General features: G+C 38.6%; 1 protein-coding gene across 2 annotated transcripts in view; it reads right to left on the bottom strand.

Annotated features, from left to right (window-relative positions):
* The window catches only part of TENM1 (teneurin transmembrane protein 1), a 251,056-nt gene that overhangs the window by 198,229 nt on the left and 26,775 nt on the right, over positions 1–26,052 (bottom strand). For both annotated transcript variants that reach the window (XM_026089540.1, XM_026089539.1), the window contains exon 2: positions 22,470–22,730. In XM_026089540.1, the coding sequence (XP_025945325.1) occupies positions 22,470–22,730 (261 nt within the window). The remainder of the gene's footprint in view (positions 1–22,469; positions 22,731–26,052) is intronic.

The raw sequence follows: 26,052 nt of genomic DNA, 5'->3' as shown, positions 1-26,052 counted from the left end.
CAAACAGCGGTATAAAAAAAAAAATCAGTAGACTTGGGAATAATTGCATTTACATTTATTAAATGTATCTTTTCCAAGGACACCAATGTACATAAAATGGGGTATTGTATAGCATTCCTTGCAACATATATATGGCACTGTGTGGAAAAAATATTTGGCTGAATCACAAATGCTGAACGGAACCAGGGCTGAGACAGGCAAGGCTGCAGCTGAGTGCCAGGTAAGTCCAGGCATCTTAGAAACGGAAATTAAAAGACAGGTGTATTCTTTCACATGGTATCACTGTTCTCAGTAATATTTTACACCTAAATAAGATGGATGCTCCCCAGAATGGATTTTTTTACAAATATTAAGAGCATTCAAGGTAGTTTTTTTAGTATATTTTATTTCTCAAGGCATAAAATATATATGCCAAAACAAGGTCAGGGCAGTTTGCAGAGAAGGATCCGAGAAGTAAATAATCATCATAGTAGGAACTAATATTAATAATGGTTTCCTCATACGAAAGAGGAGGATTCATTTTCTCCCAGAAAGATTAGGGGCCTGATCCAAACCCAGTAATAAAACAGAACTCATGAGAAAACTTTGGATAATATCTAATGCAGAAACATGGAGCTGCTGGGCAGGATTTGTGGTAACAGTCTAGCAGAGCAGATGAAACTATTTTGGGTACAATCTAAGTGACTATTTGCTGAATGGTTTTAGGCTAGGGGAATACTGCAAGTATCAGATAGCAATGTTGTACATTGTAATTACGACTGCTAGTTCACTGACTAGCTTTTTAAATTGAAATTCTAGCATAGGATAATTACTACACAGCTGAAAATACAGGAAAAACAAACATATCTGTAAATTAAAAAACCCTCAGGCTACACATCACTTCTCTTACTGAACTTATATATACATATACACACACGTATTTTTTCAGCAGTGTCAATCAATTATTACGAACCACATGCAGAAACGTCAGGAAGCAGCGCATGCATTTACCAAGCAAGTCCGAAAGAGTCTCTGCAGGGAGGGAGTACTCCTGACTGCTACGCCAAGACCCTGACCTCCCGAATCAACAAACTCTGCAAACACGTCCCTCAACATCCAAACAAGACAAGCAGGACAAAACCCCAACAGGCTAAAACGTGTCCTTGCGGGGCGGCGGCAGCACAGCTCCCAGCTGCCGCTGGGGACGGGGCGGCCGAGCTGAGCCGGGGCTCTGCGCACCCCAGGAGCTGTGGCTCCTCTGCCGGGGCAAGCGGCAGAGGCAACAAAAGCGAAGCTTTCTGGCTTTCCAGAGACATGCCAGCTTAGTACAGTAATTGCATACGTATGGCAAGGTAGGACAGTGCTATTTTAAGAAAGCCTAAAAAACTACAAAGGAGGCAGCTCATATGGAAGTTTAAATTTTGTAATGGGCAACTCTCTAAGTATGTGCTGATGTACAAATTTGTACTTCTTACCAATTTACATTTACAAAATTTACATTTATTAACATACGTTTTCAAAGTTGATATGCACTGAAGAGTTACATCTGCCCTTTCTTAGAAGGGAAAAAAAATCTTACAGAAAAGACTCCAAGATTTTCCTTCATAACTTCCCTCATCCCTCATTTTCAACATTAACTGACTATCTCTGAACAAAATTTTACCAGGGCGCGCTATAAAATCTTTGTACAACTCAATTCTCCATCAGCATGTAGAGACAGATGTCTTTGACTACATGATGGGATACGCCTAAACTCATGAACATCTGCATTCATCGTGTGTCCAGATGTGCACAGTTCACATGACCTGAACCCCTCATTCTGGGCACATCACAAATGTCATTCAAATCAGGATCATGTGACAGGATCAAGCTGGAAATTCTGAGGGAAAAGGGTGGCAGAATAAATGAATTGTGTGTGTGTGTGTGTGGGGGGGGGGGTTGGGGACCATTAGCTGAGTGGTCAGACAGACAAAAAATACAAAAGGACAGAAGGGCAGGAGCACAGCCCTTGAGCAAGACTACTGAGAACAGATCTCTTGAAGACTGGTACAGTAAATTGATGGGATGGATGGAATTGGGATGGAAATTGGGATGGAAAGCCCAGGAGGAAGAAATTAAAAATGGCACAAGCGTTAGCAGTTCTCAGCTGTCAGTTAACATTTGTGACACCCGGTAGCAATACATGGATTCCTTTGCCTTTCAGTGTCGGCTGGAAGAGGAGATAGCTATCGACAGCTCATTAGCTCAAGCAGCCTAAGTCTTTACATTGAATCTAGGTGTTAGAAACTGCTCATAAACCAACTGATGTCACATGATAATTCAACTTCTCATATTGCATTTTTGTAAAGCTACAGAGCCGTAACTGAAGACAATGAGAGCTATTCTTATTATTATATTGCACTAATGTTTAAAGTATTCTGAAAAAAATCAGGTGTTCGGTATTTCAAATTAGACACCCGAGGTTAGCAAGTATTTGACTTTAATCTGTATGTATGTGAATTCTCCACCCATAAAATGGAGATAATACCCCCATCATTTCCAAGGGTTATTGCAAAGAGAAATAAATTAGTTTGTGAAGTATTTGAATACTGTAGTGATGAGCACTGCAGAATTGCCAACAGGAAATTAATACTGTTGTAGGAACAAGATTTGAATAGCAGTAATAAATAAGGCTTAATGCTATACATTGAACAATGAAAAGAAAGTAAAATATTGGATTGCTTGTCATTAAGCCGGCACAGTCTATTCTGTACACTTAATATGAAAGAGCTCCTGTGGGAGAAGGGACAACAAGATAATACAGATAATGACTGTATCATAATATGTATGTATACGCACCTTTAATTCTGATACTTCCTAATTTTTGGACTACTAGATTTGATATTCATAGATTAGAGATCATTATCATTAGAGGGAAAGCACATAAATACAGAAAAGCAGCACTGTTCACATGAAAAGGTAAACAACACTGAAAATATACCTGTAGGCAGATAGGAATATGCGGTATTGCTGAAAAGATTAAAGTTCTACAAAGGTGGTGGGTGATACATTGTAAAATTTTCTGCCTGACACACTTAATTTACCAAGGAACACTTACTATAACCAAGGAATAAGAGAACACATGAGTTTCCTTTGTCCTGGATCTTTTTCTCTCTGCACATGTGTCTGCATACAATCACAGGAGATCGCTATTCCAACTTCTACAGGAACATCTTTAATTTCATGGCATGATAAATTACACATGCATATACACACCCTTACTCACTCACCCATTCACTTCTCTGTGATCTTAGCCTGGGTGAGGAATAAAGGTAATTAAGTAGAGATTTTTTTATTTTATTCAACAACATGATGAAGCAAATTCAGCTTCCATTTAATCTAGATTTATAGTGCAACACTGAAACCTTCTCATTCATAAAATGTATGGATTAGTTAGCATACAAGTGTCAGCGATAATTAAATTAATTTAGTAACATGTATTTACACATGAGTGCCTTCTTCATGATCTATTATTAGCACTTATAGACTAATTCATAATGAGGCAGCAGCACTAAGCATGGTGGGGATGAAGCTAGTGAAGTATTTGCCCTTTAGAAGCAACTTCTAGAAAAGCCTAAGATCATGTCCCTATTTTGGTGGGTCACCTCCTCCTTGCCGAATCATTCAACTCTTCCTTCAGGTAGAAACCCCAGGTCAAAACAAATTTTCTGCCCAGAGAAACAGTCAGAAGACAAGCAGAAGCAGTGGTACTTCTCGAAGCACTGGGCGCAGCTTGGGCTGTGCCGGCCGTGCGGAGCGGGAGGGAGCCGGCCGGACTCCTCGCCCGTTCCAGCACACGGCACGCGCTGCCGCTCAAATCGCACCGCGGTCACATTCTCTGTCCGGGCTTTTAAAATCAAAACAACCCGACATATACTCGAACTCTGGACTGCATTAAGAAACTTCTAGGCCGCAGGCTGTTGTTAGGCTGGTCAGGAAGTGTAACGCACTAGCAGGAGATAATAAAGTACATTCGTCTACCCCACTACATGCAGCAGCCACAAAAGCAAAGCAAAATACAAGTCAAACAGACAAAGGAGAAGCTACTCAATGACACATTGTAAATGCTTGTGTAAACTCACTTAAAACTGATCTACTGAAGCAGAGCTAATATACTGTTTTACATTCACATTTCAGTTCAGTTTCTCTGGCTCTCAATGAACAACGACAGCATCTGATTGAAAACATTTGTTTCAAGGTCATTTAATTCCTTCCACTGGCAGCAAACTAGTCACTCATCAGCCCATGGACAAGATAGATGCCTGTTAGGTTGCTTCTAAAGAGAAAGTCTGTAAGGTTTAGAAAAGCACAACTCTCTCTTCACATTAATTGTCGGTCAAGGGTAAGCAAAGGATAAGCTAAAGGAGAGAGTCACTATCCGAGCGCAGTAATGAAAAGACACATCCTGGGGAGAGTCTTCACAGACACAAGAATTACAGGGCAAATACATTACTGTGATAGTAATACTTTGCTAAGAAACAGAGGTATCAGCTAGGACAATGTGCTTCACACCTAGAATAGGACCAAAATGAAGACAGAAGGGGACTCGCCTCATTCACAGCTAGTATTCAGCAGGGACCCAGTGGAGAACCACAGCTGAGTTAATCAGGCTGTATTTGTATCATTACCTTCCTAAACACAAAATAAGCTATACTAATTAGTAGCCACTCCCATTGTGGTCCAGTCTTTGTTGCTTTAAAAAAAAAAGAAAAAAGAAAAAAAAGATGTTCTTAAGTTAACTAACAAGATGAAAGTCTAGTGAAAATATGGTAGACTGTAAATTTCGAGTCATTAGATCAAACAAGTCTGCCAATTTACATTAAAATGACAAAATGGTTTTCTTGGATCTTAGTTTTAAGCTAGTTAAATCAAATCTTAAAGGGTTTAATGTCTTTTTTATGGGGAGGTCAATGTTAAAATTCAGAAGTAAAGACAGAAATCCTAACAGAAGACTTTCATTATCTATATCAAGTGCTCTGCTAGAAATACAGACATGCTCAAGAGATTTACAAAGTCCTCCACTCAAAAATTGCCAAAGCTAGTATTTGCCAAAGTGTGTTTCTGTTTGAAGAGATGAAGAGCATTCACAAGCGAGACAAACTGCGACAGAGACGCTGGGGATCGGCCACTCACAACCCACCGTCGCCCCGAGGGGATTCATTTGCATTGCGTCCAGTCTTAAACACGAGTTCTGGGAACTGAAAAACTACCTCTGTGCGCATCCACTAGAAGACCGCAAACTGAAACTGAGCTGGAAGAACCAGCGCGCTTGAATAGACGGCAATCTTTTATAGGAAACGGGCCCTGCCATGGAGGGAATCCAAAGCACGGAGTTCATACAAAAGAGGAATCCAGGACTAACGCCCTGGCAGGGGAGGACAGCGATGAGGCAGGGTAATGGAGGGAAGGTTCTGATTTAACCTTGGTACAATTTGATTAGATGTGTTTTTCTTTGATTTCTTCACTTATACCTTTTAGAAAGGTTTGTCTGTTTGGGAAACCATGAATAAATACCTTTACTTGCATTTTACCTCAACTCCCCCCTTAGTTAACTACTGAATGATTAGTGCACAAATATTTCTCTTATGTTTTGGCATTATTTTACAAATGGGTTCTACCAGCTCATTCCCAGATGTACAGTCTTCAGATCCAATAAACTTTCTGTATAAACTACAGATTGAATGACCTTTGTTCTTCTTTGCTGATAGAAAATTAATTTCTTGGTGTTATTTTTCTTTCACTTCGGGCCAGTTGTGAACTTCTAGTGCAGCAGCTAGAACTGCAGACAGTATCACACAGAAATGGAAAGATCTACTAGGCTATCTTCTTCAGCTACCAACTGATGAAGAACTGCAATCGATGAATCACATGCCTGTCATGTCCTCTACAGCATATACTCAAACTGTGCTGGCTAGTTTTAAATGACGGGAGCCACACAGCCAGTTCGTTTACTACTTCATACTACTTTAAACAGACATCATGTTTGAAAAATGTAATATTCAGTAAAAACATAATGGCTTTACAGATTATGAAACCAGAACGAGTTGATGTGCCCATCCAATCCGATCACCTTCAAAATCAGAAACAGTTTCAACCAGTGACTCTTACATTAACCCTAATAGTGCAAGGTTCAGTTTAAGCATGTTTTGAGAAATAGCCAGTCCCCAAGGGCCACAGGTATTAAGGACTTAGTGTCCTTTAGCAAACTACCACCATGCTGAATGACTAAACTGTTTTAAAACTGTATTTGATCTCATGTTTGAATTTCTCAGACTTCAGATTGCAGCTACTGAAACAAAATTGACAGGTCCATGGCTGGCAGCAGATAAATTCTCACTGTGCTGTATTCCTCTGCATCTGTGACACTGTATGCCTCTGAGATAGCTTCAAAATTCTCCTCCATCCCATGTTGTTTAATGACATTCACGTACTTGTTTGATAGTTATCACTTCTCCCTATGAGAGGTCTCTTGGCCATTCTCTACATATTCAGTCCTTTTAAAAATCTTTCCTCAAATAACAAGTCTCAAATAACATTTTGTGCTCCTCTGACAGTCTCTTCAATTTTATACATTCCTGCTATTGAAATGCCCCAAACTGACTAGTCTTAGCAACATCTGCTATATTTCATAGCTCCTTTACAAGATGTACCTACCACAGCCCAAAGTAACATTTGACTTGTTTGCTCCATTTATGTCATTTACTGGCCCCTCTAGGTCTCTTTCAGCATTACTGCTTTCCAAAGTAGCTCCTACTAAGTATTTTATTTTTTCTACTGCTCCCAACTCTGAATCTCATTCGATTTCCTTTGTATCCTTCTGGATCCTGGAGTCTTCTATATCTACTTCTATGCCAGCAAAGACGTTTATAATGTCTTCAGCTTAAATATCAGATTGAGTAGCATGCTGCTGACATCTTTCATTCCAATCTCTCATAGGGATGTTCACATCCCTAACACAGATATGTGGCACACTATGTTTCCTTTCCCTGTTTCAGATATTAAAGGGGCAACCAGCTAAAAATATTAATATTGTAAGAAGTATCTGTATTACCTATCACCCGATAAATTTCAAAGAATTTACAAATTCAAAACATTGTATTTAATTATTTCTCAACATAAACAACAGCAATAATGTAAGCAAGTACCACTTTTTATAGTCTGCTCCACTTTCATGTTTTAGCTTCTAGAGTGCAAAACACGACAAGGGAAACAAAGGCTTTCAGTAAATTAAAAATATAAAAAAATTTTGTCCTTGACATAATAAAAGCTTGCTTATACAGAAAATAAATATTTGGGCAAATTCTGACTTGATACTATCTTAACAACAGATAAGAAAAAGATAATAAAATTCTTCACAGTTAATAATGAAGTTCTGTATCTAGGAGCTTTATGTATATTATATGAGACTCGGAATGAACCTGTGAAAGATAACAGAGACAAAGTGATTAATCTATGTGTAACATTAGGGCTCTTCAGAGGACTGGCTCATCTTTTAACTGTGTAGCATGAAGTAAAGTAAGTCTTGATTTTTATATGGATCTATTAGTTTTCTTGTAATAGAAATAATAATCACTGCCCAGAAATGTTGTTTAGGAGATTACAGAAGAATTTCACAAAACTGTCAAATGAAAAGGTTAAAATAGTCAGCTAAAACCTTTTGTTGTGACCTGCCTCCAGTGTCCTATTATGATTAGGACTTTTTCTTTCTTCTTCATTTTTCCTGCTCTTCCATTAACTTAAGAATAAACTCAATTATGTATATTGAACCTAGGTAAACATTTCAAAGTAATATCATAGAAGCCAAAAAGAAGAGGAAATCCTCTTGTGTTATGAGCACAACTAGAGTATTTCTAAATGCTTTAAATTCCATCCAGCAGAATGGGACTGACTGCAGCTCAGGTATAGCTTCCTCATCTCTACAATTTGTCACGTTTAAGCCTCCGAAGCGACAGCTTGATGAGACTGGGTTTTCTTCTTTTTCTCTATTTTGTTTTAGGATGACTACAAATTTCAATCAGAGTTATCAGTTTATCACACCACTGAGGTGACCCAGAAGCATGTCTAACTAATCCCCTAGGTGCCCCCAGATTAGCAGACACAAGCCACATTCAAGAGAAAAGTCAAGAAATTAATTCAAAGATGTGGATTTACAAAATGCCATCGTATTTGGTAGGCATTTAAAACTAATCAGGTTAGTTTAGCAGAATGCTGTTCCTTGTTCTGCTCTTCTTAAGGAAATAAAACAACTGATCCAACTGTTTGCCTTGAAATATGTTTAAGTATTTGTCATTATCCGTTTTCAGATGACTATTCCTATTTAAAACAAACCTGAAAAAAATATTTTCAGAAGTAATTAAATCAGCTAAACATAGTGAGTCTGTAAGAAAGACCTACTTATAGAGGAGAACTTCTAATTAACTGTCCCTAATTGTCTTCTCGCTGTTTTAGTGGCTCATTGGGAGCACCCAAACAAAGGTCTAAATCTGAAACTACCAATCTGAAATTACCAACACAAGTTGCTTGATGTAAGTCAGTGGGAAAACTGCCAAATACAATTATTATTCATATGAACAGGAACAAATGCTGGACTGTGAAATCAGCTGCCCTTTGGGATATTTGCTTTTCTTGTATCTGCATGTGGCTCAATATGTGATAAAAAGAAGGTGCCTAATCTGAGAACTTCTGAAACATTCACTGGCTTTTCAAATTAATTGAAATTTTGATGCAACAGTTGTGCAAGTCAAACTAAAAGACAACAGCAAATTTATCAACTGAAAAGAAGAAATTCTACAAACGCTTTCCACCTGCTCACCTTTTCCATTTGAGTACTGATTGATTTCAGTGCAACCATTCATGTTTGTGAAGTTAAGTATACAAATGCTTTCAAACTTTTCAAGCTGCTACAAGGAGCAGCTGTATTGAGCCAGAGCATGCAGGTATTTGTTATCTAGCAAAATAAGCAGTGTGGCCAATGCCAAGAGTCACATACAAGAAGGCTGCCCAGAAAGAGTCTAACTTGCACTTCAGAAAAATCTCTCTTGGGATGACATAGGTCACAGGAATATAACCAGGTCCTCTGGTTCTCCATGAATGGTTGCTTCAAAATGTTATACAGACTTGTTTTTTTTTCTCTCTCTCTTTTTTTAAAAACTAATTTAGCACCTCATATTTCCACTTCTTGATTCCTGTCATCTTGATTTTTTCAGCTTTATCGTGATGCTAATTCGGGAATTCAAGCTTCAGAATATTATCAATCATAGACTTTATCAACACCATCATACAAATATGTAGGTGTCCTTAGAGAACATAAGGAGACTTTAACCGAGGCAAGCAAGTAGAGAACATTTTGACAGGAAGCAGGGAAAGCAGCAGGACGGGAAGCTGCTGCCACGACTTCTTGGCAGCTATGCTGGAGACCTGAACTAAACGGCTACACTTCTAAGAGGACTCGACTACTTGTTCTTTCCTATGGGCATACGAAACTGCAAATTACATCATTATACACTGAAAGGGCAGCAGTGACAGGGGCAGTAGTGCAGGAGACTCTGCATCTGTGGTGACGGGCGTTCTACAGGGAACTGCCGTCAAAGGCTATCATCGAAACACGACCTGAGCTGGCAAAGCTAACAGCCAAACATCTCCACTTTGTGGACTGTCCTTGCTGGTTTCCAATCTGGCTGCAGGTAAATTTATGTTTTCTCCCTCTGCCTCCCAATGCATATTTCCCCAGTGGGAAGCTACAACCTGAGTTCTGCCAGATGTCTAGAGGTTGGATCAATTTACATGAGTTCACAGCCAGGAACTATATTTTATTTCATGACTGCACAAACCTAAAGCTCTGGAAGAAAATCAGCTAAAACAATTTGCTTTTATTTGATTTGAGGCTGAAGCCATTTGAAAATGGCAACTCACAGCCGTTTTTCTTAACAGAGTCTACTTGCCACGGATTTAACCACTGTTTAGTTTCTTAAGAGCTCTTACCAAGCCTGATAGAGAAACCTCACTCAAATTTCAGGCTTTGATGTGGGTTTCTGCAACATGAAGAGCTGCAGAGTTCTGTTTTTTATTTTTATTTTTTGGCAGATGGTAGATAATCATTCTTTCTAAACTACTGTAGAGGCAATGAATGAACAAATAATGCCACAATGATTTATGCTAAAAGTTTACGCATAATTGATTTAGACCATTTCCTTATTATGGCTATTTTTAACATTAATAAACATTGTTAAAACTCTGAAGTAATTGCATACAAATGTGTCTATTTTATTGTATTTATAACCATAATATTTTTTAAAAATGCATTCAATATAAAAGTCTTTCTACCTTTTTTCTTCCAGAACTTTATAATATAGTCTTTTTGCCACTATTAGCCACCAATTTTTAAGATACCTACTAGACAGCTGAAAAAACATGCAACTATAGTAAGCTGTTAAAGTACAGCAAATGCTTTCTATTTGATTTTGTATTAAAAAGAAATTGGATAACACAAGACTAAAATGGTGATGCCAGTCAGAAAGATATTTTGAGACAGAATGTAGAAGACTGACTTTAGAGAAAAGATGTAAACAAAAATGAGTGACTGAAATTATGTGGACCACTTCAGACATGGATGAGAGGTACTAAGGATCAGAAATAAATTATTATGCTCCAAAATGATCCAATAAAAATTGAACTGTAGTAATCAGAAAATGTATCGGGAAAAAGGACAGGTTATAAAAAGAAGGAGCTTTCAAGCACTGCGGATTATTAGCTGCTATGGAGAAATCTGTATTCAGGAGATTACATTTCTAACCAAATATGCAAACATGCAAACACAGTTGAATTTGCTGTTCAAAAGGAAGTGAACTATAAAAATTAAAAAGCCAGAGTGGAGACAGAATCACCGGCTGGAATAAAAACAATTCAAGCCATCATCAATAGGAAGGTCGACAGAAACAGAGCACTGACACAACCAGGCAGCTTGAGGAAGAATGACTCAATTATATTTTTCCCCATGGGCAAAACCACAAAAAATAGTCATAGACACATTAACTATCACAAAAAAGCATCTGGGCAATGCCCCTTGTTATAAAGGGCAAACAGCAATTCTAAATGGTGAATAATTATAGACATTGTGGAAGAAAAACAGCCTCAGGGCTCAGCCGCCGTTGGGCTGGGCAGCCGTGGCAGGCTGCAGCCATGGTGGCCACCTCCACCAGTGTCCACCAGCTCGCCTCCCTGCCGGTGGGAGGTCAGGCCACAGCACCACCACCTTCCTTTAAACCAGCCATGGATAAGCACGGACGAGCCGGCTTCTTACTGACTCTGAGCCTGCTGCAGGGAGGGGGAAAGATTTCTAAGGGTTTTTGAAGGTGGCACAAAAGCCGTCCTTAAATAATTTGCTGCTAAATTGGGGCCAAGGGAGAGAAGGGAGGCAAAGGCTTCCTCCTGTGCCCGCACCACAGATAACGTCTCACAGTCTCCTCGTATCAAAGGAGGCAGATTTCTCAGGGCTGCAGCATCCCTCACTCCACTGCTGGGCCGGAGACGACAAAACGCACCTGGGACTTGGCCGAACAACGACAGCCAGCCCCAAACGCGCTGCCTACGTCCGCGGGAGCCCACGCTGCATCCAGTCCAAGGGGGGGCACTCTGCACAGAGCAGCAGCTTCTGCTTCCCCTCTCACCATGCCAAAAAAACAAAAAAGGATGGACCTTCTGTCACGTTTAGGCTACTGAGATAAAAATGTTTCTTGAGAGTCAACAGAGCACAGTAAAGCCTGAATAAATTGACTGCGCTGTAGCACAGTTCCCCCAAAAGGCAAATCCGGGTTGCAGAGCCATGCACAAAGACGGCTTTTCTCTGCTGAATTAAATTGAACGAGCTACTACAAACAAAACGTGCATCTCCTTACGTCCCAACACATGACCTCTGGCCAGACCTGCACTAAGCCTTTTATAATTATACCAGGAAGGTGACCATCATAGGAAGCTAGGGCATATTCCTCACCTCAATCTCAGTATTTCAAAAGCAGTTTCTGTGACTAGAAATGCTGCTTCATCGCTATCATCTTCCTCATAAAGGACATTCAGGGGCTTTTGGTCTCCAGAGAAAAATTCTTGAGTACATAAAAACAAATTTGAAAACTTTCTGTTCACCAAGAGCAATATGCCTCACAGCAAGGCTTCAATCCCTACCTGTGATTAGCAGCATATTCTAAACCAGCACCCCTTTCTGACGATGACTGCGGGAGAAAGCAAGCCATTAAAATCCCCCAAATCGAGTGCTCCTGCAGTCAGTAAAATCTGGTTCGGGCAGACTGCTAGCCAGAGGACCACATCATTAACTTACAAAAGGAGCTTGAGGACCTACAACAATAATTACAACCCAGGTGCTTTCTGCTACTAAGATTTTGGGGGTAATTGAAGGGGTTACAAGTATCCATAATTTGTACTGCCAGAAATGTAAAGGAAGCAAATTAAAAGTCTCTGCTGCTGAGCTAGAAAAACTGCACCGCTCATCAGGACCCATTAACAAGGCACTTGCAGCAAGAAGCTCTATTCTGCAATCCCACTACCACGAGTCCAAGCAGATTCAATTGAAATAAGATTCAATTTGTAAGTTACATCAAATGTCTTGTGATTGTGCGACTGAATTTATCTGTCTATACCAAATTATACAGAAAAGCACAAATTCAGAGCATGCATTATGATTCCCATGCTTCAGCAAACAGTAAAATACCTGTTCTAAAAGGGCTTAACATGACAGGGCAATAGCAAGTACGCGCTCTCAAAAGCACCGTTTGGGGAAAAGTTAATCAAATATGAGGACATTCTCAAACCAAAAGGGCCACTTCAAATTGCTGTTGGATGAGGCAATGAGAAAGGCATTAAAGTCAAAACAACAGTTACCATGGATGTAAGTGCACTGAAACTATATGTATTATTTTATATTTACTCCAAAATAATCATAGGCAGAGAAAGAAAATCATATTGCATATACATTTCAATAAATAAATAGGAAAATGAGTAATACCCTTTTGATTAAATGCGTTTTGCTCTGCTGACTAACTACACTTTTCTTTTGGTGTGTTTGTGGCGCACAGACCCTTTTTTCTCCTTGTCCCATAAGACAAAGGCATTGCTTCAGGGAGCCACCTAATACTACGGCTAACGCTAAACTCCCCACCACTGAGCTGTGGCTAAGTGGAGCGACAACACGCTGAAGGTCCTATGGGCTAACCTACCACAGCACCAGCAAGCAATCTCTTTCACATGCTGCTCATAAGTTTCTTGAAGTTCTTCTAGGTACATCTGGATCATTAAAGAAACCGGTCCACCCACGCCAACATAAGATATACCTTTCACCCTCCTGTGGCAGTGATACTTGAATGACAGGGAAATGTAACAATATTTTGAAAAAGACAAGAATAAATCACCATAAAATATTCCAAGCTCATTTACAAGTGGTATTTCATTGCAGCTTCAAAACAAGTGACATGCTTACTGCAGCTATATAAACAAGCCCAAAGCAACATTCAGTAACACTCACTGCAATGACTAGATTCAAAAGCCAGAAGAAAATTAATAGTTCATCACTAACATTCAACTCCTCCACAAATATACCCCCAAAATGAGACAACATTGGCTGTATCAAACTGGAGTCATTCTCTGCAGTATTTATTAGCATAATCAGCATAAAACTAAATGGGATCTTCAGAGAAAGAAAAATAGGGAGAAAGCCTAGTAGCTACAGTCACAGAAATATTTCAAAATCATTGATACACATGTGTTCAAACTTTTATAACGTGCATATCACTTGGGGGCAAAGTGAAATTAAATAGCTACAGATAATTATCTCTTTTAACTTGCCTTTATTTGAAATACTGATGCTTTTCCTTCTTTTAGCTTAAGAAAAATTTTCCAGCGTACCATGGTCTCTTGATTACTACGCATTTCTAATTGTGCCAGAGAAGATATAAAGCTCTAATGTACAAAACGGGGGAGGTGGTGAGGGAGGAGCACTGTGGACCATGATAAATGCTATACCCAGTTTAGCATGCTCCTATCTTATCTTTGGTCCCATGGGTTTCGTACATTCTTTTTGGTAGCTCTTAGAAAGGTCTCTTCTGAATCGATCTGAACAACTCTGACCTGATAACCACACCTTGACCCTCCTAAGCCATCCTCAACTCATCATTTTCTCCTACGTGCAGGTCTTCCTCAAGACTTCTTCTAGCTCCTTTTCCAGCCAAGGCCCAAGCCAGAGGAGCAGAGCTGTTCTAAGGCATCTTGGTTTCTATGCCTGAAGGGCTGCTCCTCTGCACTGCCAATGCAGCTCGTGATGAATAACTCACCATCGGATGCCAACATGTGCTGCTCAATCCAAAGTCAGCGCTGTGAAACACTATATAGGATTTACATTGCAAATTATCAGGAGTAGAAGCTTAAGATAAAGAAACTACATCGGCAACATAACTAGTCATCAGAAAATGTGAATCTAATTAAAATATTACTCAAAAACATCTGTTAGGGAGAGGAAGCAGCCTGCAGGAATTATTCAGTGCTCCTGGACCCGTGTTCCAGAAGAGCTAATTATACACAATTCCTCTTAAACTTATGTTACAGAATATGAAATTGTGAACAGAGCCAGATACAATTAAAGAAAACAAAATTAGTATCTAAAATATTGCATTTCTTTTTGTAAGACCTGTATATGAAAGCAAGCACAAACAAACAATATTCCATTCTGTATTATTCTGTATAAACTAATTGCAATTTTTTATACAACTTCCGATTCTTATCCTATCTTCTATTGCAGAACAAAGAAATACAGAGCCTAGTATGTTTGTTTTCTCTTTCACTTTTAGAAGACTATGAAGGTCACAATCACCTTTTACCATTTACTTTTAAAATCTCTGACCAAGGCTATTTGCTGCTACCAATACTTCTCCTTTGTAAAATGAGGATATGCTAATATTTGTAATTCTGAAAAATACATATTTACGTTGATCTTCATCATACTCCCACCACAGTGTGAAATGAAATACTAACAAATCTGAAAATGACTTTCCTATGTAATTTAACGCACAACGAATTAAATGGGTAAAAATGAAAAAAAGGCTGAAGGAAGAAAACAATCTTTTGTCATCCACAGGATGACATAATAAATTCTTAGAAGCTCTCATACTGTCCATAAGAAATGATATTTAGATTAAACCTTGCTATTCCTAAAAGGATAATTTGTCAATATTTTCCACTTTTCTACCAATCCTGTACTGATTTGCTAGATCCTTTCTTTCTATCTCATTTACAGTAATTCTATTTGGAACAGCTGAAAAGCATTCTGCTGGGGAAAAAAGAGCCTAGATATCTCCGTATTTAAAATCTCACTGGCTGAGGAACCCACAAGAGTAATTTGACCTTATTTATCTAGTAGCCTTAAGTATAATTCACCTGTGATCAGAATTCACAAGTTTTCTTGCTAGGCTCATTTTGCACCAGCAGTGTTTTACATGCAGCTTTCAGCAGAACATCCCATACTTTGATGGAAAACAAGTTCCGACTGTCAGATCTTCTTAGTATGACTGCGACTTTTTGAAGATTACAGAGTTAAGAAATAAACTATAACAATCTTTGAAAATCTTTACAGTATAACTACAAAATTACACAGTTTGATATAGTAGCTAAGGTTATAATTATAATAATTAATATATTATAATATTTATACTAGTTATAATAATTATACTAGTTTGAAAAAGCAGTAATTCCCTTCCTGAATGCCATCATAACATTGGTCACAGTTTTACCATTCCTCTTCCTTTCCACAAATACCCCAAACTCTGATATTAACTGTACATGCTTTTCCTTATATGACGCTATTTCCAAAATCAAACACTATGGGCAGGTTTCCTACCTTTTAGATTCAAACAATATGCATAAGAATCCCTGCACAGTTAAGGGATATAAATTAGTAATATAAATCAATTTTATTTTCTTCTTTTACCTAGCAAATTACTTCTGAAATAAAAAAAAAGGAGAGGGGGGTGGAGGAATGTCACCAGATAAGTTGTATAACAATACTATTTGGAAACTATAAACATTAAGAAAAAATAGTATTTTTTTTCAATAGCATACAGGAGGAGTGAAACAGGGCCCAACTTTATCTGGGCACTGCAAAATGATTACCTTGAAGCATACTATGTAATACATATTTGAGATATCAAATTTGTGACATTTGTTAATGCTGTTGGACATACTAGATATAAATGAATCAGCACACTATTCTCCTCTGAGAACAGATTACTTTCTACCTGGGACCATCAAGACCAACACAAGTAAGTCTTCCATAAAAAGGAAACCTTGCCTGTCAAGTATATAAAGTCATTTGAGCACTGCAGTTCTAAATTAATATCTTAAGGATTAGTATTACCTACATTTTAAGATATAAGAGCAGGAATTGTTTATATTTCAAAAGAAGTATATAAAAGTAAATTACCTGCATTAAAACTAAAATAAATCATTTATTTAAAAGGAAATATGTATAACATGATTGTAGGCTGTTTCTGTAAAGTGAATTTCTGGTCTTCTACTGTGTTTTAAAGTTTAACCAAAAGAGACGAGAAATAAAACATTTTATAATAATAATAATAAAATAACATAAATAAAACATCAGCATAGACATGTCTGTTGCTTAGAACGCAACCGTTCCCAGCAATATCCTAAACTGGACCTGCTCTCATGTAGGATTAACAACACACGCTTAAAAAGTTAAAAAGTATTTTGTTCTGGGTCCGCGTACTCTCTGGAAGATTGCTGAAAGGAAGGGGCAGATGAGCCTCGTGCTTTTGCACTGCAGCACGCTGATAGGAGCCAGGTGCTTTCCGCCTGTCCCGTCTCACCTCCGCCCTCCGTGGCAGCCCAGGTAAACCGAGTTCCCAAGAGCGTCAGAAGCACTGCAACATCATTTTGCATTGTGCAATATTTGTGGAAATATTTTTCCTGCACACGCATTTCCACCAACAAAAGTCAAAAGGATCCAAAAGGAAGAAGGAGCAACAATCATAGTGCTACAGGCTCCATAGCCACATGCGCTATCCCTTCTGTGAAACACAGCGGAGCAAAGCCAAGTGATTTTTTTTGAGCTTTAATGCCAAGTTACTCATCTCTGGGATAAAAATTAGTCCTGACTGGTCTCCTCAAGCTTCCCTCCCTCCCTTCTTTTAGTTACCAATAAAAGAAAACAAAACTGCAGGGCTAAAAATAACACACAATCTTGGGTAAATATATAGCTCCATTTTACCATGCTGTAGGCAAAGGTCATACGGATTACCAAAGATACCAAATTACCAAATACCAAAAATATTTCTGCTATGTTCTAAATATTTTTTCATTATCTTTAATGTAAAATATTAAATACTGTTTGATATTTGTCCTTAAATGAATGTTCATTGGGCTTATAAAATAAATACAAAAAAGAAAGGGAGTGTTTTAACACCACTGTGTACTGATTTTAATATACCATATGAAAACTGTAAAGGTTGAAACAACAGATATGCAGATGCAATACCTTTGTCAGTCAACAAAACTAATGATGATACTTATTTCAAAGGACAAAATTTTCCCCCAAATACCGACAAACAACAATTCATCATTAACTAAATTTTCATATGTGAGCAATTTCAGAAATGAAATTCCATGAATGCAAGGTTTTCACAATATTACAGGTGAGGTGATGTTACAGAAGCATCTCATACTTACCCAAGACAATTCAGATGACTTACATTTTTCCTCTGGGACAGTAACATTTCTAAAGGAAAAAAGCATCTTATACTCTTAACTCCAGCAGAGCAGTTAAGTGTCAATGTATACTCCAGCATTCCCCAAAACTATGCTATGTTACTGCAGAGATTCATGCACTTCCTTTGACACTGAGGAGGGTTACTTGAAACAATAATGAATATAGTAGAAGCAACCAATAGAAATATTGTTTAAGCACTAGAAAAGAAAAAACACGACAGAAGCAAAAGAAGTCTTGTATTGAGAGGAAAATGGCCCTTTTCTATCAAATACCTTAGAGAATATGTCAACTGTCTGAGAAGCTATCTTAAAACTCCACAAATTCAAGAGATTTCACCATAGGGATTTGCATTTTGTGTAAACTATGTGGTTGTCCAAATCCTGTGGGTGACTGAAAACATCCAATGCATGACCATGACTTCACATACAATCCACGCCACAACAACAAGGAACACTAGGAATGGAGAGGAAAATATTAAATGATCCAGATAAAAGGGGATTAAGACGAATGTTTACCTTTATATTTTCAAGGCTACTTACACATATTTGACCTAACTGCTCTACTTGCAAATTAGTAACTCAATTTCTTAATTGCTCCATTGTAAATAGAGAGTGACAGGACAAAGCTAATGGAAATACTTCAGACACAGCCACGTTATTACAAGCAGAATCCTGCACAGGGAATCACATGCGTAACTCTTCTCAGCATACGTATTGTTATTATAATGTAGCTGTTGGCAATAATTTCCTGGAGAAATGAGAAAGTGAGAGATCAGCTTAATGACTGACTTGTTTACAAAAGAATAGTAAATAACAGCAACATTAATCCCAATGCTCTCACTGTCTTGCATTAAAACACAACACTTCCATGAAGAGCTGAATTCAGGTCTAGTTTAAACAGGGGTGATTTCACAGTAGGTCTATTGACACACACTATAAATTAAATCAGAATCTTGTCCTTAGTTAAATTCTCCCCATGTTTGAAAAACTACAGTATTCACAAAGCTGCATATTCACAATTTCAGCATTTCTTTTATTAATTAAGCATCTTTATCCTTTTAACAGATCCTCAAACTGAAGTGCAAAGAGCTGAGGTGACTTGCTCAGAGTCACCCACCTGCCCAGCAATCAAAGGATGGAACACCCCCCCCCCCCCCCAAGATTTAGGGAATTGGAGTCAAGAGCTCTATTAAATGGACCATTGCTCCCAAGGTATAAAACAAATACTTAGGTGAATTATACAATATTAATCTTACATGTTTCTGTGTCATTAAGCTCAGCTTTGATCTGTAACCTAGTACAATAAGGATTTATAAAGGCAGGCATGTGCAAGCCAGGTTAGAATGCTGGAACTGAATTCTGATCTCACCAGAATTGACTTATATTGACTTCAGTGAAGTTATATGTGATTTTAACTGGCATATTTTAAATCAAAACTTAGTCCCAGGAGTGAGAATTAGGGGACATCTGATTCTGTTGCTGATTCACTATGTGAACACAAGAAAGTAACTTATCTTAAGTGTTCCTTATTTCTCTACTACTTCTACTTATTAACATATGGCTAATATTTTATTCTGTCTTTGTAATCTGCTGTTTAAAATTCTTGATATTATTAAAACATTTATTACTCCAAATAGAATCTGATCCTGAATGCTGATGTTAAGAAGCTTCCCAATAATTTCTGCATGAAAAAGGAAACTCTAAACTGTGTATAGCATTTATTTTTTAATTTTTTCCCTTGTTTTGTTTTAAAAAAGAGAAGTATGTTATTAAAAAGAAACCCCGTGCCCAGATCTCAAGCACCCCAAAGCGATATTCCATAATCAATCTAGTCATACTTCAGCCTGTACAAACATCCTCATTTCTTGCCTACGAATCTCAGAAAATCTGTTGAGAACTATAGCCGAAGTCTAGTTTTCATAAAATTGTGCAGCCAAAGGAATGGAGCATGAATCTATCCCCAAGAATGAGTATGCATTTCATACTACACTGGAAGCTAGTATTCTGCTATTGGTCTCATCATTTAGTAGAGAAGGGTAATTAATTGCATAAAAATATCTAAGTCCATGTCAGAGCCAAGTCGAACAAGTAAGCCTTTAAAGCAGTTCAACACAATCCAACTTAACCTGAAACAGGCTAAAAATTTTGTTATTTTAGAGATGGCTCAAGTTCCTTACTTCCTCTCAGCTGAGATACAGTGCCTAAAAGTAAAAGAGCGGATGGTTGTGCTAACAAGTCAAACATGATTCAAAAATGCTTAGTAGGCATTGCATGGCATAAGCTTGGGATACAATACATTGCTTTACAGGATATCTATGCAGTTGTGAAACAGAACATATGGACTGCATGAACAATTTAACGGGGAAGAGTATTGGGACGCAAAAAGAACTTCAGTCTCATTCACACACGGGCTAGTGCACGATGCAGTCCCATGTCATATGATTTAGTTTGAGATATATGACCAAAGAGCAGCTTTTTTTTTTTTTTTTTTTTTTTTTTTTTTTTTTTTTAAAGAAATCAGGGTTATATGCTCTCCTGGACCAAATGTTTTACTTCATATAAACAAAAAAACAGAAGCAAACCCAACACAACACAATAGTGCATCTTCATACAATTCTCAAAAGCAGTAGAAAGCACTATGAAAGCAGTTTCAGGCCCATATTTTCATTCTAAGATACTGTAATTTAATTAAAAATGTATCTGTAGATATTGGAGTATGTTGTAACATAGAGCACGTATCAGCTCAGTCCTCTCAGAGACAAAACCAATGAACTCCTGCAATGACAGATACCATCATTCCACAAATGGAGGGTAACTGCAGTCTTCTTCAATGAAATAAAGTAACTATATTTAATATTGTTGTTTTGTAGTGTTTCTGTTGGAAATCTACATTCACACATCGTAGAGTAACATTGTTCATGTTAAAAAAGAGCTAGTTTTACCATAACAGAGATAAGCAACGATCCCCAAGAAACTGGCCATTCATTACTTGCAGTTAAAATATATTTTGCTTAGCCTCAGGCAAAGCTGAAGGCAGTTTGTGCACTAATAGGCTATTATTAGTTGCCATTAACATTGACAACACTAATTTAAATGGGAATGTTGGTGTTTCACGCAATCTGTTCAATGCTTCCAAAACAACCGGAGAGTGTGTTTAAACAGTGATTATTTCAGAGCTGGTCTATATGCCTGTGAAGGAAAATAGTCCTCCAGTAAATTTTCAAATGTGGCTACTCAGAATACATAATAAAGTATATTATGTTATAAATAAACTGAAGAGGAAATATGCACCCTCCATGAACCACCTAAGAGTAAGAAGGTACTATAAGCTATATAGGTCAAAGCCTAAAAATTAGATTTTTTGACCCAGTACTTAAAATTTCCTAGCAGTCTTAAATACTGATATTCTATTCTAAGTGTAGCATGTACACATTTCCAAGTAACCTTGTTTTTCTACATTAGAACATGTATTTTCACAGCAGCAGGCAGCATATGGAGCAGGCACATACCCAGAACACTGACACACTGGGTTTGACAAAGAGGAGAAAAAACAGACTGAAAAAAGTCCCTCACAATCATCAGTTCACTTTTACAGCTGTAGAGATAGTGTTGATCTCAGTTACATCCGCTCAAACTACTAGCATCACAAAGACTATGGGGTTTAAGTAAAGGTTGTGCTTCATTAGTCATTAATAACTCTACTCTCTTGCATGTTATTACTATGGATGTACTAAACTATAACATTGTTAACACTGAAGTCACATGGGCCATTTTCACTGTTTCCCTGATCTCTTCTTAACCACTTAAAAAACGTAACTGCCCTAACAATGCAGCTATTAAACACAGAAATTAAGAAATAAGTTGAACTTGTTGATATTAACATGATAAATTTGTTTACTTACTATATGTTCTTTAAGGAAATATTTTTAGCAGATTTTCATTATTTTCATCTTGATGCATTAAGATAAATAATAATTCCATTTTTCCCCCCTCTGTTACGCAATTAAAACATGCTTTTTCCTTCTGTGACACACTAAGCATATAAGCAGAAAAAATCCTGGAACAGAACAAACACTTAAAAATCTAAGCTGAAATCCCACCTTCTGTACACAGAGAAACACAGAAATGAGATATGAAAGGGACCTGTTCAGTTCTTGTTAGCATAGCCCAGAAGTCTTAGCCCAAAATTGAGTCTTAGTCCGAACTGACAGCTGAAGCTAGTATTTAGGACTCCCAGTAGTCTCTTTGAAGTCACCTGATGGGAGAGTCTTAAAGCTGCGCTCAGAAGCCAGCATGTGCAGGATGGATTGTACACAAAATATATGTGATATAAATGCGTAAACAGGAATTTATTTAGAACCTAATTTATAGGCCATTAAATTCAATTGATAAACTTCCTATTGCATAAAGATTGGAAAGTAGTCTGTCTCTAGAAGAATTACACATTTTAACAAAACCACTGTCTTATTTTTTGTCTTAGTGTAAAGACAAGTGTAAGTTATGCTATAAAAACAATACAAGTATCAAATAACCTTTTTACCTTTCATAAAATATGGAGACCTAAGGAGGAAGGAAGGAAGGAAGAAAAAAGAAAATGAAAATAAATGAGAAAGAGAAAGATCCAAATTCAGTACTACTTCTGTTTTAGTACAGCAGATGCATTTCTCTATTACCATTCTCCCCATCAGACTTCCTCTCGTGGTCAGTGTCGGTCAGCGACAAGGCGGAGTTTGCCCGGCTGGACAAGCAGGAGCTGTGCTCCGATTTCATCCCCCTCATCCACAGGCGCAGGGCACGGTCCGGCGAGGCACCACCCTCCGTCTCCGTGTCCCCGTCGGAGCCCACCTCCAGAGGGTAGCTGTGCTCGGACACCCCGTGCCCGTCGGCCTGGTAGCCCGAGCACAGGATGTGGGGAGGCTCGCAGAACTCCATGTCTGCAAGGGAAAGACGCAGAAACAGATTTAGAAAAGCAATATACATTTGATTTTCTTCTGGAGAATCTGTTTTGAGAATTAACGCTGTTAATCCTATTGGACAGGCGACTTGGTCAGTGACTCGTGGCCATCTGATCTAGTCTAAATACAATAAAATCTAGAAGAGTGTAACTCTAAAATACATGACTGCACTGTAATCGTGCCTTTTTGTCTGATAGAGATATATATTATAGCTCAAATATGTGTATTTACACATACACCCACGCAGATAGTACCACATCAATTTACAACTGAAATGAGTAAATATTAAAGACTTAGAAAGACAGATAAATGCTTTTTTTTTTTTTTTTTTTGCTATGAAGGAAACACTTTTAAAATTAATCTCACAAATCAGAAACCTCCTCAATATTTTTTATCACAGGGGAAACGAATTCAGTATTTGCAAATAGGGAATTTACAAAATTGTGTCTGACATTTTCGGTTAAACACAGAAGAAGAGAAAGGCTACTCACCAGGGAGGCGTTCTTTGAGAGTGCTCTCCTTGCATATTCACACCAGGGCTTTTGGCTCTCCAGTGCTGGTGAACTACAGGACCTTCCCCGAAGAGCAGTGGCTACCAGGACTGTACAAGTGCCCTCTCACAGCACCAAGCAATCGGGGATTAAAGAGTTGTACAGTGCTCAACGCGTCCGTTATTCCTACTAAACACCGTAAGTGCAGGGCAGCAGAACTCCGAGGAAAAACAGAAGGTGGACAGGAACCGTAATGTGAATATGCAGAGGAAACAGTCTCGCAGAACGCCGGGTAAGCAACGCACACAGGCAAAGTACAACTTTCCTTTGAGGTGGCCTCTGCATATTCTCACTTGTGCAAATCCAATTACAAGTGCAGTTCCCAGGGAGCACGACAAGGAGCTCTAATTAAATAAGGATTACCGAGCCGTACTCCCTAATTGAACAGCAGACCTGGGATGCCATCTTGAGAGACTAAATACAATCTCAAACACGTATACAGTATTTTTTTCAATTTCTAGAAAAGAAACATTAGAGACAAGGGGCACTGATGGAGACTGAAACCAAATACTCTCCTCTACTGTCATCCTAACTGAAGCCTTAATTTGCTAGACTAATCCACTTACCAGCCCGTGAGAGGAACAGTTCTCATTTTAAGCATATTCTCAGAGGTAACAAAAAGCCCTGGTATTCTCCTGAAGGTCTTGACCAGAATCTACAGACCTAATGCTAAGCTATCACACACTGAGGTTGCTCAATCTTCACTTCATCTGTGTATCTTTACTTCGCTATCCTGAAGGTCTCTGTTGCGGTGACATCCCACAAGAGCTGGCTCAGCGCTCAGGCAAATTACTTTGCTACAGCAGCATGTTTTGGGGAGGGCATGGGAAATGGGAGGACAGGGAACAGAAAGAAATGACCATGGCCTTATGCAAGGGTCCTGCAAGGTCACCGCGGCACCATGGCTGAGGAGGCAGCGTTACTGCTAGGGCTGGCCTGTGCCAGCAGCACCAGCAGTCGCTGCCCCACTCCTCTTGCCCAGACCAGGGCGGCCGGAGCAGCAAGCTGGGCACCAGGCTTTCTGCAGAGGCCTCCCTCCCCGCTCTCCCCGCTTCTCTGCCCTGGACCCACAGGAGGAGGACTTGGTCCCAGCCCTACACTTGTGAAGCTCCAGAATGACATTGCCTTCCCTACCTCTGCTCTCCAAGTCTCTCAAATGCCCTGAGGGGGTCTCTGAGGCTTGATGGAGATGGTTTGGACAAAGCAGTCCAGATGGGTGGGAAGGAGCTGCACAGCTCAGGCAGCAGGGGCAACGCGTGGCGTTCAGGCGCGTATCACTCACACAAGGCTTTCACCTATCACTGCGGTGCAGTGCTCCTTCATGCTGACCGGCAGAAGAAGGAAGAAACGGGGTACAAGGGGTACCAGGCAGGATGGCAAACACGTATGGAAGCTTGGGGTCATGACTGGCCTCTACTGGTTCTCCGTCCTACACAGATGCTCGCAAGAGAAATCTTGAACCCTACTAGGGCCCGCTGGAAAAACTCTCCATTTCTGTCCTTTGCCTGTGGCAAGGACAGCAAACACAAAACATCTCGTCTCCAGAAAAGCCCTGTTTTTCTGAGATTTTCTCATTGGGTATTGGAGACATACACAGAGGCAATCTCACAAAATGCTACTGGATGTAACTAAATAGTGTTGTTCATATAGTGCCTTATTTCAGTTTCATTTTAATTATGTATTATATTCACAACAAGCAAGCTCTACTTGGTTTAATTAGACAACATGGGCCAAATCTTTGTATGACATGAACACTGCAGACATTGATGCTGAATACTCAACCATCATAACCGCACTACACTCCTAGCTTCTACTTTCCTTTTCACAACACAAAATGAATACAAACGATCTTTATACAAAACATGAACTCAAATGGTACGTGCCAATTCTTACTCTTCTTGACTAAATTAAAAAAAAAAAAAAAAAAAAAGACTTATACATAAGCCAACAATTAAAAAGCCAACAACAGCAGTAGACTGGTAATACAGAGCCCACTATTAATGAAATAAAGACAGAATCAGATAAACAGGTTCATTCTATTCTACCTTGGAAAGATTATATTGTGCATTTAAAGGGAGGTTGTGGATGTTACTAATTCATCATACATTTTTCAGTAACAAAAACGGTAAGTAAATGCTTTCTTGGAAAACATCTGATTAAAAGTTCTGCTTAAATGAAATGAACTGCCATAAAAAAGCGACAAGAGTTTCACCCTGCATACTACACCTGAGCTCTGGAAAAAAGGTGAAAGCTAAATCTTGCTGGCAAGTAGCTCACAACCAGCAATGCAACTACCTCTTGTCACACGCAGGGATAAAGCCCAGATTGTTCACTATATCAAACAGTTATGATGGTTAACACATGCTTTAGCAGATGTCATGAAAAGGGGGAATAATGAGTACTGCCATTTAAAGAAATATATTATCAAAGAAAATTAAGATTTATCTGCTAAAACCATTAAAATTCAGGGAAAGCAAGTTTGGCTCATCCATTTGAAGAGCTGTATTTAAAAACACTAGCGGGTATAAGCAGTAATGAGAGGGTACTTCCAAAGAATGATAGTTTATTGCAGTACATTAAGAAAAAATTATATTGAAAAACCATTATTTCCTCATGAAATAGAGGAGAGCCAAGAGAATTCATTACCAGCCTTGATAATGGTCTCAATTTTGATTAAAACAGGCATACTCTAAGAGAACAATCGCACTGATTTTTGGATTTCACCCTCATAACAGCTGAGACTATTGCTC

The sequence above is a fragment of the Apteryx rowi genome, unplaced genomic scaffold, assembly GCF_003343035.1.
Source record: "Apteryx rowi isolate R43461 unplaced genomic scaffold, aptRow1 scaffold_82, whole genome shotgun sequence".
Classification (NCBI taxonomy): Eukaryota; Metazoa; Chordata; class Aves; order Apterygiformes; family Apterygidae; genus Apteryx; species Apteryx rowi.
This window is presented reverse-complemented; position numbering and strand designations above follow the sequence as displayed.